The sequence below is a fragment of the Lissotriton helveticus genome, chromosome 12 (genome assembly GCF_964261635.1).
Source record: "Lissotriton helveticus chromosome 12, aLisHel1.1, whole genome shotgun sequence".
Lineage (NCBI taxonomy): Eukaryota > Metazoa > Chordata > Amphibia > Caudata > Salamandridae > Lissotriton > Lissotriton helveticus.
The window spans coordinates 579,752,902-579,768,882 of NC_136073.1; the positions used below are offsets into that span (position 1 = coordinate 579,752,902).

A 15,981-nucleotide genomic window follows, 5' to 3' on the forward strand; every position below is an offset into this window, starting at 1 on the left:
CTAAACCTAGAAATTCCCCCATAAGTTTTGTTTGCACCATTTACTCGTTGCTACTCTACTGTCTCGGTCCCTTGTTTTACCCTAGTTCTCAGGTGTCTACCGTAGCGAGTCAGAGGGCATTTTTATGAATTGATTTAGCCACTGGAAAGTGGCTTCTGGTTTTTAATATCACAGCAATGTTGCAAACCTAAACATACAAAGCAAAAATCATTTCTCTGGGCAAAGTGGATACGCTGTCTCATTCCTTGCAACTGTTCTTTACAGTTTCAGCCAGATTCAGGACCATCCTTCCTTGTAATGTTGGACGTCTACAGTAAGATCGTTGTCTAGGTTTTCTAAAGGAATTTCTTAAACATTGCTCTCCATAGAATAATGCACGATGACCTGCGAGCCTGAACGTTTTGACTTGCTTTTCTGGGTAGATGTCCTAAGGGGTATGTTAGTGTAACAGCCATATTTCAAGATGACTTTTCCTATTGAAAACGTACAGCTCATAAGTGTTGTGTCCAAGACACTGGCATTGCTAAAAAAAATACATTTTACAACTCAAGCATTGGGTGAGGATTTCCCCATTAGTCTGATGGCTGAATGAGTCACAGTCAGCCAACAGTCAGACAGACTATATTTAGCCCTCTATACTGAACAAACTAAGCGCAGAGGAGGGTTATCAGTAATGAATACTCTAGTATGTTTAGGTTTCTCATTTTGTAATGCTGCTTTTGATCAAAGAGTTATTACAAATCGAAGACTGTCAATTGCTTGGATATACTTACCATAAAAAATTAGAGCGATAATAAATTAGCAAAACATAGTACATTTATGCTAAGGTCTGAGCTAGACGAACAATGGCGCGGATTTCACAGACAGTCCATTTAAGGGACAAATTGTAAGGTATGTTGGTCAAGCCGTGTTTATTCATTTTGAAAGTGTAGTCTACAAACCTTCCTTGGTCAGAAGAAGGGCGAGAGGAGTAAGAGGTTGGGGGGACAGGCAGGCGTGTAAGGGGTTGATGTTTGCACCAGAAATAAGACATTAGCTCTTGTAGCAAGAAGAGCTGAGGAAAAAAAAACAACATTGTGAAACTGGAAACATGCCGACTCAGTGGGTGAGAACAGGTGTATATATATCTAACAGGGGTCATGCCCAGCTAACCCTCATCTACCTGAGCAAAAATCATCAACGATGTGGAATCAAAAGCAAGCGGTGTTAAGGGATTATTTAAAAACACATTTATTTTCAGCCAGAGTACAAATAGTTGCCCTGCTTCTCCCAAATCTTATTTATAACATATTCATTTCTACTCTTTTGACTTGTGTACGTTTCAAGTTTCCTTTGTTAATGTATGACATTAACAAATAAGTCCCACCATTTAGAGTTGTGAAAAAGAAATAAAGCGCCACTTTAATAATTTTTGAGGGGGTTATCGCTCAAGCGCCATAGGGACTACCTTTAAGTGTATTACTCTGAATTAGAGTGTACAATCTGTTAGTTTAGTTCGCAGTTCGGGAACCAATTGCTGATCCTTTATTTCTTGATATTTGTATATGTTATATATGTTGTATATATTGTAGATATGTATCATATATATGAGTGTGATTTAAATGTTTGTGTAAAGATGTGTACATTGTATATATTTGATAACTTTATATGTTGTAGTTTGTTGTGACTTTATTCTTCTTTCCCCGTCACTTGAAACGTACACAAGTCAAAAGAGTAGAATGAATATGTATAAATAAGATTTGGGAGAAGCAGGGCAACTATTTGTACTCTGGCTGAAAATAAATGTGTCAGTGGGTAGGAAAGCAGGCAAAAGAAAAGGTTGGGAACATAAGTTTTAGACCACCCTGTGGAAAAAGGTACAAGAAATTAACTGATTTTCCATTATAGGTACTTGAGATGAGGGTTTTCGGGAAGAGTTAGAGGGTAAGTCTTATAGACCATTTCTTTAGAGAACTTTTAACCAATATTTCCAAGCCACTCTGATACTGGATACCAATGCCCCTAAAACAGAACTACTATGTTCAAATCTGATTGAAGCTTGCACTACTAATTGTCACCTGTAGGGAGGCCCAGCATCACCGTAAGAGGAGACCGGGGTGCTGGTGGTAGGAGTGTTCTCGTCGGAAGCTTCACTGAGTTCAGGCAAGCTGGACACCACAGAATTCTATGAAAGAAAAATGGGGAACAATGATCGGCAGTATGGCAAGGCTCTACATTCAACATATTCCAATGGATTCTGAAGGTATGGCATGCTTGCAGTAAAAACACAGTAGTTTGTTATGTTAATTTATAATGTGCACGAATCACCCCGAAAGGGGTAGTAGTACAAGAAGAAAAACACTTAATTCAGTTAATATTGTTTAAATAGTTGTATACTCTAGAAATCTTACCCCATTGAGCAGGGAGCTCTAAGCACTCAGGTATTTATTTAATTTCAAAATGCAACCACCGCTCAGCACTTAAATGGCTTTGAGTTTGCTTGCTCTTTGGGAGGTAAACTAGAATCTAGCAGTTCTAGTCTAAGGCATCTCCAATCAGAATTTGTGGGAGGAAGAGTAACAAGCATTTGCAATGCAATAGGTCTCGCATTACTGAAAGTTTGAGCTATTGGTGTTGCCAAAAATACCACTAGCTAAAACTTTAAGTAATGCGAGACATATTGTATTGCAAATACTTGTTTTTTTCTATTTCTTTACTTTTGAAGCAATATCGGCACCCACAATTCAAAGATAAAGCGCGGGTGCCGCGATTGTAACAAAAGTAAAGAAATAGAAAAAAAAAAAAAGGAGTGTGACTACAATACAATTTGGCCGCCCTGAAAGACCATTTTGTTTTCTTCATGTTTGTGAGAAAGTGGCTCTATATATACTGGACCAGAAAAAGGTAGTGTGTATAGAATCCACCAACCCCAGAGGTATAACAGGTTAAAGCCAGGTGTGACCTTACTCTCTAAAGTGGTGGCTTGGTCGAGCAGTAAGGCAGTACCAGAGGACAGTGTAAAGCATTTGTTGTACGCACTCAGTCAGCAAAGGGTTTCACACACTCAGACTGAACTCCAGGCCAATTGTTTTTATATCAAAGATAGTTATTTTATTTCTAGAACCAACAGGAATCAAGATATAATGTTCTCAATATGAGAGGTCTCAGGTGAGTAATTTGCAGAAAGGCAATAAACTTTGTAAACACAATAGGTACAGGAGTTGCAGTAGGCAACACAAGAACACAGGAATGGCCCTGGGTACTGTAGGGGCACAGGGCTCATGCACCTGTGCCCACACCTCTGGCATAGGGCACCCAGCTAGAGGGGTGACTGATGTATGTCAGGGCAGTGGGTTCTGTGGGCATGGCGCACAGGGATGTGTGCCATGTTGACTCTTTGTTTAGGTCTGTACTTAGACACTCAGCCTGCAAAGGCAGTGTGTGGGTGTAAGGTTACAGGGCCCCTGAGGGTGGCACAATAAGTGCTGCAGTCCTCAGGGGTCTTCTATGGTCACAATACCCTGGGTACCTATGGTACCATTTACTAGGGGCTGACAGGTGGCCAGAGATGCCAATTGGGTTTTAGTTTCAACACAGCTTTTAGGGAAGGAACACAGGACCTGGGTACCTGGTTGGCAGGAACCTAGGGCACACTCTGTCAAAGTATATCAGCAGTTCGGAAAAAAAGTGGGGGCATACCAGTGCAAGAAAGAAGGCACTTTCTCACAGTGGGGGGGGGGGGGGGGGGGGGGGGGAGTTATTAACAAACGGCGGCCACGCTGTGAAACAAATGCTCCCTGCTGTCTCAGGGAGGAGGCCTCCTGTGAACTCATTGACAGGGTGACCCCAGGTGCCCCTCACTGCCAAACAAGCTGCTGCCTGTCAAAGCAACGCCCCACTATCTTATCGGGCCTCACGATTAATGAATTGTGATTGATCTCACGCGCCACGGCCTTTGCAAAAGCCACAGCAGGAGACCTATCCCACTGTGTAAACATGACCCACGGATGGAAACAACAAATACATGCTCTTTGCACCAAAAGTGTTTCTCAGTATTTGCGCACACCACTTGTACCATATGACTTTACCTACCCTGGCAGTATGTTCATACACTGCCATCCATTGCTGGGGAAAGTGAACAATCCCACGGTTCCACCTGGGGTTCAAACAGTGGCATATAACGCCCCCCCACACACACAGTCCTGCCTCTTCCTTGCTGGTCGAGGGTTTTCCCGGTCCTTTCGCACTAGCGCAGTGAGCGCGTCGTTAAACAGTGGCCACTGAATGCTCCGCTGGGATGTGCATCACATTTTGAATTTGGCTCTTACAATTTAAGAATGGTCTGTGTAATATGCTGGTTTGGCAGTACACTGCAGGTGTTTCAGGTTGAAGTTTCCATATTATGTAAAGTGTGTGTGGTAGTGCAGGATGTGCATTACCAGTTTCCACATTATGGAGGGAAACAAGTTAAGGTATAAACATAGAAAAAACAGCAATGGGACCGCACACCGCTAGCTCCTCCTCCGGGTCGCCCCTAAGCACTCTGGTATGTGTAGTGCCCTGAAGTTCGAAGAATTACTGAAAGTTCGTAAGTGGTTCACCTATGTAGGTGCAAGTAGATACTTGTTACCCTGATCTCTAGACCCGGGACATGGCCCGGGTTTCGGGATATCTTCCTCATCAGTAGAGAAAGATCCGGAGGAGGGGCTAGCTGTGTGCAATCCATTGCGGTGGTTTCTTCTATTCGGGCTCCCTTGAGCCTTTTAAGCTGACGAGCTTCTGGAGACGCACCTGCGAAGCCTGTTAGGCAACTAGGCCTGTGACGGTACTTGGTGGCCCTCTTCTCCACCCCAGATACGTTCTCTTACTGATGAGGGACGATATCCAGAAACCCGGGCCATGTCTCGGGTCTAGAGATTCTTGGGGAACAACAAGTACATACTTGCACCTACTCAGGTGAACCACTCACTTACTTTACAGTCATTCTTCGAACTTCATGCACTTCATGTACCAGAGTGCCTAGGGGCGATCCGGAGGAGGGGCTAGCGGTGTGCGATCCATTGCGGCGTTTTTTTTTGTTTTGTTTTTTACGGTATAAACATAAACCAGTGGCGAGGTGGTTGGAATGGTCATGTGATAAAAGGCGGGACACCAAGGATTGGGTCTGTAAAATGAGATGCTGGTATGGACTCCTGGAGAGGCCTTGCAGAGTTAGCAAGAAGGCGATTGATTTGCTAACACTGAGTACTCCGCTCCCTGGGACCCTCAAGTTACCCGGGAGTGCATGCCTCCTAACAGAACAGCCACACCCGGTCCTGTCGGGGCAACAGCGAAGAACGCCCCCTGCAGCCCATCACAGCTGCATTTCAGCCGGAAGCTCCTCTAACATCTGGGCCCGGCTTCAGAGCCCGAGAAGGACCACAGCCTCCCCCACAGGTCAGGCTGGATAAAGATAAATGAGCCAAGAGACGCAGGGAGAGGCTGCCACAGGAAAAACGGGGCAGGGTACAGTTTGATTGGAATACATGGACTCTGCTGCGTGTGCTTAATAATCCTGAGCTGCAGGTGTCACAAGGCCTTCTTTAATCACTTCCCTCACCAGTGAAGGGGAGATTTAACTGCCCCGGCAACGAGCATGTGCCATTCCTCGGTCAGCTACTCAAACCCCGTTTTTCACCTACTAAATGTCTCACGCTGTGCGAGCACTGCTGCACACTGCAACGCCAAGCCGAGACCTAAAAATCACACGTGATGCCCTTTTACTTAGTTTTGTGCCATCGAAGGAGGGATCAAAATACCAATACAGTCGTATCGGCCTCGAGTGAATAAAGCTTTACACCAGCATGGAAGCCAAACTCTATGGAGTGGCTATAATAATCTTGGCCAATCAAGTGGTAGGCTTGGGCAATATTAGAATAGTATGTTTAATAAAGTAGTCCAGAGATTCCATGGACAGGCACCGTTGTCACACCATTCGAGATGGAGATTACAAACTATATACTACAGTAACCCATAACACTCATACTTGGAACAAAAATCCTAAGAAAATGTTTAGGAAGTTTAGACAAATTTGTACTCACGACTTCAAAATTTATACAAAGAGGGATTTCGAATTATCAATCTGAAGCGCAAGCATAAGAAGTGTGGTGAAGAGATGCAGCTTTAAGTGGGGCTAGAACTGGACCTGGGATACAGCTTTCAGAAGGGCTAGAACTGGACCTTCTTGTGAAAAAAATATTAGAACATGCATTGCCAAAGCCTGGAGATCTTGCCTTTCAAAGGAGCTAGTCTACCTTTTGGTTATGCCAATGCTGGTTGCCCATACTGAATTATGTGGTGTTGGGGGGCAGGATACAAGCAGGGGAAACAGCAAGAAAAGAAAAAAAAAACATGGTGTGCTGAAAGAAAAATATAAAGACGTTCCCTGTATGCAAGGAGTGCAAATTCAAAAGTGCAAAAATTCAAAAGGATGGTAAAGAGGCTATAAACTCTTGAGGAAGAAAAGCCACTTGACAACATCTAAGCAAAAGAGCGAGCCAAGCAACCATGAACAATGGGCTGACCCCAAAGCCCAGTCCACACATTGGTATTGTACACAACAGCTCATTCAATAACAGACCGCTAAAAGCAGCCTGTAGAGACCTAAAAAAATTAATGGGAGGGGAGAGCACCAACACCTGGTTAATATCGAAAACACAGATGGCCTGAATAGGGCAGAAAGTGTTTTCTTTTGGTGTAACAAAAGAGTTGATTTAGAACTTCACACATGTGGTTACTAATATTTAAGAGCCCAAGGATGTCAAAGTCAAAATCAAAAACAGCTTTATTCGATTTTGATGATAAAAATCCTAAAAGCACAGTAAGATTATAAATATACATTTACATTGTTGGTCATTCTGTGAATGAAATTGATTAAGTTTAAAAAATACAATAAAAAGTATACAATAAAGCATTTAAAAAACGGAAGAGTCACAGTGATAGCCGCAGGGTTATGTTTAGTTAATTCATTGTATTCCTGGATTTAATTATAGATTTTAAGAAGAATGAGACAAGGTACATGATTAGTTTGTCTTCCAGCATTTGTAATTTCATCAATGCGGTCCTACATTGCCTTAAGCCCCAGTGTTTTAAAAGAGGTATCAAAAATCTTTTTCTTGGCAGAGTAAAATTTGCAGAAAAAAGTACAATGTAGGGTGGACTGCATTGTCTGCATATAGAAGGATGGGTACTGGGGGGCTCTTAATTCTGGGATAATCGCACTGATCTTCCATAAGGTGGGATGCTACACTATTTATGTACAGATTGAATAGAAAAGGTGCTAGTATGCATCCCTGCCTTACCCCCTTTTGGATGTCAAATTTGGTGGTGCATTCACCCTTCTTTCCGTACCTCACCCTTGCCCCAGCACCCCTATATAGCTCCTTTATGAGGACTAGCAGTTCAAATTCCACTCCTAATTGTACTAATATGGACCACAATTTTTCGTGGTTCAAACAGTCAAAGGCCGAATTTAAATCTACGAAACAAAAATAAGTTTTCCTTTTTGGCCATGGTGTACTTAGAGATTATCAATGCTAAATTCAAGCCTTTCACCATAGTGCCAAGCCCAGCCCAGCCCAGAACCCATATTGAAATTGAGAGAGGACGCCTTGATTTTCCACCCAGGTCTGCAATCTGTTTAATATGACTCTCCCGGCGACCTTCATTAGTGAGTCCAATAAGGAAATTGGTCTAACATTTTGGATCACAGCGATCGCCTTTTTTAAAAATCGGAATTACTATGGCCTCTTGCCAAGTGTTAAAAAATCCGTTATTATTGCAGCTGTTTAAGACGTTTGTTAAAAGTGGGGCCATAGATCCAAGTTAGATTTATATACGTCTATTGGCACCCCATCTGGTCCCGGTGCTTTCCCAACAGCACTATTATTAATCGCCAGTTGTACCTCTAATAGAGAAAATTTAACGTTTAAGGGGAAGGTTTTTTGAACCATCTCCAGAGCTCCAGTTATTTGTTCAGTGCTCTCAAACTCGTTGGGGGCATCTCCCTTGTAGAGCTCGCTGAAGTGTGTTACCCATGTATTTTCTGCGATTGCCACTTCTATTGTTTTCAAAGCTTTATCTACAAAGAAGGGGGCGTTAACAGTCTTCCAAAAATTGGTGTTATCTTTTGTCAAACAGGCTTTATGTAGCGCCTGCCACGCTTCTTGGTTCAACTCTTCTTTTCGATTTTTTACTGCCAGGTGATAAGCAGTTCTAGCAGATCTTATAGCTGTCTGATTTCGTGCCAGACTTTTTAAGGATAATATTAAATGTGCGTGTGTTTTACTGCACTCTGAGTTAAACCATCTTTTTACAGTGCTGCTGTCCGATCTCAGCAGCCTCGTAAGAAGATTTTGAATTTCTTCAGAAATTTTTAGAAAAGCCTCACAAACTTGAGGATCTAATTTTCCCCCGGAGAGACATATCTCGAACTCACTCGGTTTACTGTAAATTAGGTTTGTTAGAAAGGCCGCTGGTTATATTTTGTTCCATTTCAAGGAGTAACCATTTTTCTTTGCCAAGGTTAATTTATAACTATATAAATTCTCAATTAGGGTGTTTGTTTTACCCCGTGTCCAGGCGAAGAAAAGGGAGAAGCTACATGGATAATGGGCACTCATGGCTACTTCACATAGACTATAATTAAGAATGCGACAAGAGTGGCGCTTAGATATTAAGGCATCGTCTATGATGGAGTGACAATCCCTCCCGATAAAGGTTGGCTTAAAAGGGACCGGTGGGGAACATAATTAATTTATGAACCCCAAGTCAAATTGAAAGATTATATCGTTAAAATAATTTCCCAAAATCGTATGGGAAAAGTTTGCACTGTCATCCTCTATCAGAACCCAGACTACAAACGTTCAAATGGCTATTTGGATATAGGAGGGAATTAAAGTCCCCCACCAATATAACAGTTATCACCTATCTGATTATCTTCAATACTGCTCAGGGTTTGGGATAGATCATCTAAGATGTTTGTTATCTCTGGTTTAGGGATGTTGTAAAAAGTTACCAGGACAATTTTTTGATTTCTCCCGTCAATCATCGATAGTATCCGATAATCAGACATTTGTTCAAATTTTACGGTTACACCATCTAGGAGGTTTAAAAATATAGGTGCAAAGACCCCCCCTTATTCCTGCCCCTTATCGTGGGAGTGGCTGGTGTGTGAAAAGTACGGAAACCATTTATATGGATGGCATCCGAGGCCCAGGTTTCCTGTAGACATATGATTGTATATTTATGGAAGAGAGTTACAGTCCATATCAACAATTCGGCCCGATAGTCTGATGTCATGGAACATAGCGGGGCTAACGCTATCAATCGTTTCCACGTTGTTGTTATATGATCTATCCTTTTTCAGTGTTGCAGTATCGGCAGGGTTTCCTACATTTCCTGTCTCTATAGTCTTAAGCTCTACCAATGACATTTCCAGCTCTTCCTCACTGCTAATAATTTGAGTGCAATTATCATAGAGATAACTACTAAAGGTATTACCGTTATTCTCTGTGCACATTTTATCCAGGTTATTTGGGATAACGGTATTTGTAGGCAGTCAGTCCACCATTTCAAGTGTACTGTATCTGTTACTAATTGGGAGACCCATTACCTGACGTAGATCTTCGCTAACTTCTGGGGTTCGCCACCCGATGGTGTCCCTGAGAGGGATAGTTTGGTATACTCGTTTCTAGACTGTAAAAATGAGTAAGGTCAAGCGGCTGTATCCTGGTGCCTGTCATGTGATTCCACTCGTCACATATGTATCTAGGGGCTTGCCTGTCTCCAACATTTATAATGATGCAGTCTCCCTGAATGTTTTTTCTGCATCTCCCTACCCAACTAACCCTCCGTACAAACAAGATCTTACTGCGGATGTGTGGAGGGAACGACCTGTTAATATTGAGCCAGTGTGTGGTCTTGTGTTTTAATTCTTCAAAGGATTCTATATTACCTGGCCCTAATTCAGGGACTCCTGTAAGAATGACGACATAAGGTGTAGATTCTGGGGGCAGGTCTATAGTTGGTAATAAACAGGGTTCTACATCAACTATGCCAGTACGAATTCCCCGCTTTGGTGTAGCTTTTTAAAGTTCCCCCACCCGTCAATTGCCTCGAGTTCTCTTTCACTAGTGTTTTTTCGACAGTCTTTGTGCACTGGGCACTTTCCATCCTTATTTGTGATAAGCTTGTAGTTAAATCACATCCAGGTGGGTTAGGTGTTGCGGGCGTGGCCTTTCTTTTTCTGGACTCTTTTGGCGCGGCAGGTCTCTCCTTGGTCGCAGGTAAATTTATTAGGTTAGATTTTTTTGTTTAACTCAAGGTTCGTTAGGGTCAGCTGCTCAAGTTTTTTTTAAACTCTCCCCCATATACATTAGTCTGTCATTTAAAAGCCTTACAGAGATTGTCAGGATCTCACTCAGTTTTACCCAGAAGCTTTCCCCTAGAAACGCGGAAGAACAAGCGGTCATATTTGCAGGAGTAAAGTCAGGTCCCGCTGTGTGTATCTCAGCGATAGGTTGAGTAATGACTTTAGGATCATTTTTATCAGCTGATGGAATTTTAACTTGCCTGCCCTTTATGCTTGCTCCTGCCCTCTTCTGTTTCGGAATTGCTCCTAACGTGGTACTCTTAAGGAGTAGAGCCCCCTTTCTCGGTCATTGTTTGTACTCTGGTTGATACTCCTTCAGGTAGGATTATAGCTGGAGTTTGTAAGTTTAATGACTGTATTTATAGCTTCATTGGTGCTAATACTAGTGAGATCATCAGCTATGTCGCTGATGAACAAGTTACTTACCTTCGGTAACGATATATCTGTAAGAAACAGTAGTTAGTATTAGATTCCTTACCTTAGAATATCCCCAGGCGTCAGTCTGGATCCGGAAACTTTTGCGTAGCAGTACCCCTGCGCGTCGGTAGGTGTCGTCTGCAGGCGTCCCCTGCAGCTCCGCGTCGTCGGCGTCGTGCGCCGTGATGACGTCGCTGGAGTATATAGACGCCGCCTCCGCGCGCTGACGTCAGTTCTTTGCACACAGCTTTTCCGCGCCAGAACACGCAGAGCCATGTGAGAACCAACACTGGTGCCATGTGAAACTAGGGCCCTGAAAGGGATGTCCTTAACCCTAGGTATCAGTTCGCAGAACGGGGAGGATGGATGGGGCGGTAAGGAATCTAATACTAACTACTGTTTCTTACAGATATATCGTTACCGAAGGTAAGTAACTTGTTCATCTGAAAGAAACAGGTTAGTATTAGATTCCTTACCTTAGAATAGATACCCCAGCAATACCAACCCCGGTGGTGGGTCTGCGAACCAATACAATCCTACACCAGAAAGTCCTGGAGGACCGAACGGCCAAAGAAGCCATCCCTCCGGACTTGACTGTCCAGGCAGTAGTGCCTCGCAAAGGTGTGCAGCGAGGCCCACGTAGCCGCCTGGCAAATGTCCTGCAAAGGGACTCCCCGGCCCAGAGCAGTAGTAGCCGCCGTGGCCCGAGTGGAATGGGCTCTCAGCCCGACAGGAGGCTCCTTCCGAGCCAAAGAGTAGCACGCTTTGATGCACAGGACGACCCACCGGGAGATGGTTCGTTTTTGTACCGCCCTTCCCTTCTTCTCACCCACGTAGCCAACAAACAGTTGGTCATCCACCCGGAACTGGCGTGTGCGATCCATATAAAATGAAAGTGCACGTTTTGGGTCCAGACGATGGAGCCGCTCCTCATCTTTTGAAGGATGCGGAGGCGGGAAGAAGGAGGGTAAGGTGATGGACTGCCCGATGTGAAAAGCAGAAACTACTTTGGGCAGGAAAGAAGGTCTAGTTCTCAGAACCACCTTGTCTGGATGAATGGACATGAAAGGAGGTTTGACAGAAAGAGCCTGGAGCTCACTCACTCTCCTGGCAGAGGTGATGGCAACCAGGAAGGCCGTCTTTAAAGTCAGGAGACGGAGAGGACAAGAATGAAGCGGCTCAAAGGGAGCGCACATCAAGAAAGTCAGAACCAGGTTCAAGTCCCACTGAGGCATCACGAACGGAACAGGTGGATACATGTGCGTGATGCCCTTCAAGAATCTCGTTACAATAGGGGACTTGAACAAAGATGGCTGATCAGGTAGCCGTAAGAAGGCGGAAAGGGCAGAAAGGTAGCCCTTGATAGTGCCCAGAGCAGAGCCCTGCTGGGCAAGAGAGAAGAAAGAGGAGAACCTCGGAGAGAGGGGCAGAAAGGGGATCCACAGCCTTTGCTGTGCACCATGCCACAAATCTGTTCCACCGGCAGGCGTATACCGACTTTGTGGAGGGACGCCTGGCTGCCAGAATCACATCACAGACTTCAGGAGGAAAGTCAAATGGCCTCAACTGTCGCCGCGCAATCTCCAAGCATGGAGGTGGAGACTGGACAGGTTCGGGTGGAGGACCGTCCCCTGCTGCTACGACAGAAGGTCCTCCTGAAGGGGCAGGCGGATCGAGGGACCGACTGACATGCTGAGTAGCTCGGGATACCAGTACCTTCGAGCCCAGTCCGGAGCCACAAGGATAACTTGGGCCCGGTCGCGCCTGATCTTCTTCAGCACTCTGGGCAGAAGTGGTATAGGCGGAAAGGCGTACAACAGACCGCAACTCCACTCGCGCCGAAAGGCGTCGCCGAGCGAGTGCCGTCTTGGAAACTCCAACGCGCAGAACTGATGACATTGCGCGTTCTCTTCTGTGGCGAATAGATCTAACCAAGGCTCTCCCCATTGCAGAAAGAGGCCTTTCGCCACGTCCGAGTTCAGACGCCATTCGTGATCCACCGAGCACCGACGGCTGAGTTCGTCCGCCCTGGCGTTCAGAGAACCAGCCAGGTGTTGAACCGTCAGAGTCACGCCCTGACGTTCCAGCCATTGCCAGAGACGCAGAGCCTCCTGGCAAAGGGTCCACGACCCCACTCCGCCCTGCTTGTTGCAGTACCACATGGCGGTGGTGTTGTCCGTGAACACCTGCACTACACTCCTGTTGACAAAGGGGAGGAATGCCTTCAGTGCTAGGCGAATCGCCCGCAGCTCCAACATGTTGATATGGAGCCGGGACTCCGCCGGAGACCAGATGCCTCTGATCTCCGCCTCTCCCAAGTGGCCACCCCAGCCCTGGAGGGACGCGTCCGTCACAACTACGTGCTCCGGTTGGGGAAGGGAGAGGGATCTGCCTCTGACCCAATCGCGGTCCGTAAGCCACCACTGCAACTGTCTCGCAGTGCCCTCCGAGATCAGGACATGGTCGGATAGGTTGCCCTGATGCTGGGCCCACTGAAACTTCAGGTCCCACTGCAGAGCCCGCATCCGCCAGCTGGCGTGATGCACCAGAAGGATGCAGGAGGCCATCAGCCCCAGAAGCCGCAGCGTCAACCTGACCGAGACCCGGGATAACGGCTGAAAGATGGGAATCAAAGCATGAATATCCCGGACCTGCCGTTCCGGAGGATAAACCCGAAACTGCGCCGAGTCGAGAACCGCTCCGATGAAAAGGAGCTTTTGAGAGGGACACAGGTGTGATTTCGGCACATTGATGGAAAACCCCAGCTCGTGCAGGAGGTCTGCCGTCATCTGAAGGTGGTGGACGACTGTCTGGGGCGAGCCCGCATTCAACAACCAGTCGTCGAGGTAGGGGAAGACTGAAACCCCTAACCGGCGCAGATGAGCTGCGACCACCGCCATCACTTTCGTGAACACCCGTGGGGCGCTGGTAAGGCCGAATGGGAGCACGATAAACTGAAAGTGCTCGTGGCCTACCGTGAACCGTAGGTAACGCCGGTGGGCCGGCAGGACGGGGATGTGAAAATACGCATCCTGCAAGTCCAACGCCACCATCCAGTCTTGCGGGTCTAGAGCAGCCAAGACCTGAGCCAAAGTCAACATCTTGAACTTCTCCTTCCGGAGGAAGCCGTTGACGTTCCGTAGATCCAAGATAGGACGCAGGCCCCCTTGTCCTTCTTGGGTACCAGAAAGTAGTGGGAATAGCAACCACACCCTACTTCTGGCCCAGGAACATGCTCGATGGCCCCATTGGCCAAGAGGGCCGTAACTTCCTCCTGCAGAAGTGTCAAGTGGTCCCCCGACACACGGTGGTTCTGCGGTGGCATGGCAGGAGGAGTGGTCTCGAAGGGGAGGGAGTAGCCCCTTCGGACGAGCTGCAGCACCCACCTGTCCGATGTGATAGTGCGCCAGCGGGAGTGGAGATGGCGAACCCTGCCACCCACTGGCGTCACATGGGCCTGAAAGCTCGGACTAGGAGGATTTGGAGGCTGCTGCGGGGGGAGGTGTGGCCTGACCTCGCCGCTGTCCCCGACCGCCTCCACGGCGGAATCCACGTCCGCCACCGCGTTGAGAAGTGTTCTGCGGTGCGTGGCTGGCAGCACGTGTGGGACCGCCCCTTCCTTGGCCACGAAAGGAGCGAAACGAACCCGTTTGCTGGCGCTGGGTTGAGAGACCCAAGGACTTGGCCGTGAGCCTGGAGTCCTTGAAGCGCTCAAGCGCGTTGTCCGCTTTGTCGCCAAACAGGCGACTGCCATCGAACGGCATGTCCATCAAGGCATTTTGGACATCCGTCGAAAAATTGGCGGATCTCAGCCAGGCGTGGCGACGAATCGCCACCATCGTGGACATCGCTCTGCCCAGCGAGTCGGTCGTATCAAGACCACACCTGATGGAATACCTCGCCGCGTCTCGGCCTTCAACCATAGCCTGGCCGAGCTTGTCCCGTACCTCCTGCGGGCATTGCGGCAGACACTCCGCGACCGTATCCCACAGAGAGTGGGTGTAGCGGCCCAAGAGGCATGCGGTGTTGCAAGACCGCAGTCCCAGACTCAGGGACGAGAAGACCTTTTTGCCATACTGGTCGTACCTCTTAGATTCCCGGTCGGGCGGGGCCGACGGGAACGCGGATTGGGAAGTTGAGGCCTGGATCACCAGACTCTCAGGGGTGGGATGGGTGGACAGGAACTTAGGGTCGTCCGAACACAGACGGTGGCGCCTGGCAACGTTCCTATCAACAGGCGAACCTGAAGCGGGCCTGGACCACGTGCCCAAGAGAACGTCCGTCAAGGTTTCATTGAACGGCAGCAGAGGCTCCTGTGGGCATGACTGCGGTTTGAAGACCTCGGTGAGGATGTTAGGCTTCACTTTTGCGACGGGGAGCTCAAGGCTCAAGGCCTTGGCAGCCCTCAACACCACAGAATAAGCAGCCCCAGCCTCCGACGCCACAGTGGGAGGCGAGACAAAACCAGGGTTAGGAGATTCGTCCAGACCACTGGCATCACCCAAGTCACCTGTCCAGTCCACGTCGTACTGACACTCGCGTGACAGAGGGTCCTCAGACCCCTCCCAACCCTCTCCATAATCTTCATCATCACCATATACTGATTCAACGATGTAGACCGGCTCCTCGGGGTCAAGGGGGCCCCATCGGCGCCGGACGACGCCGGTCCGACTCCGCGTCCGGAATTGGAGAGGGAATAGGGGTGGCGCCGCCCGGAGCCGGAGCCCCGACGCCGGCCGGAACCGGCGTCGGAGTCACGGCGCCGCGCGGAGGCGGCACCACGGGTTGCCCCCATGGAATCGGTGCCGGAGAGGCCGGTTGACCAGCCGGCGTCGACCCTGAAGGGCCCAGCGGCGCCGGGGCCGGAACCGCCGGCGTCGGGGCCGGAGCACCCGACGGCGTCGGGGCAGGAGCACCCGAACCGCTCAGGCCCCCGGACGGGACCACCGGGCCCGCAGGCCCCGCCGGAGGAGACCGGGCCCGCAGGCCCCGCCGGAGGAGACCGCGCCCTCATGGCCATGAGGAACTCCTCTACCTCCTCACGCGACACGCCTTGCCCAGGGACCGGCGGGTATGGAGCAGGCAGCGTCGGCGACCCACGCGGAGCCGCGGGGGTGGGGCCACCCGAACCCCCGGCCGCATCGCGCGAGCGTCGGGGGGGAGTCGGGGGTGCG

General features: G+C 48.1%; 1 protein-coding gene across 1 annotated transcript in view; it reads right to left on the minus strand.

The window, feature by feature from the left end:
* Positions 1–15,981, minus strand: part of LOC144798063 (uncharacterized) — a 793,010-nt gene that overhangs the window by 364,652 nt on the left and 412,377 nt on the right. Inside the window, exons 10-11 of the mRNA XM_078668835.1 lie at positions 2,058–2,164; positions 489–523 (exon numbers count right to left, since the gene is read on the minus strand). Of these exons, the coding sequence (XP_078524961.1) occupies positions 489–523; positions 2,058–2,164 (142 nt within the window). The remainder of the gene's footprint in view (positions 1–488; positions 524–2,057; positions 2,165–15,981) is intronic.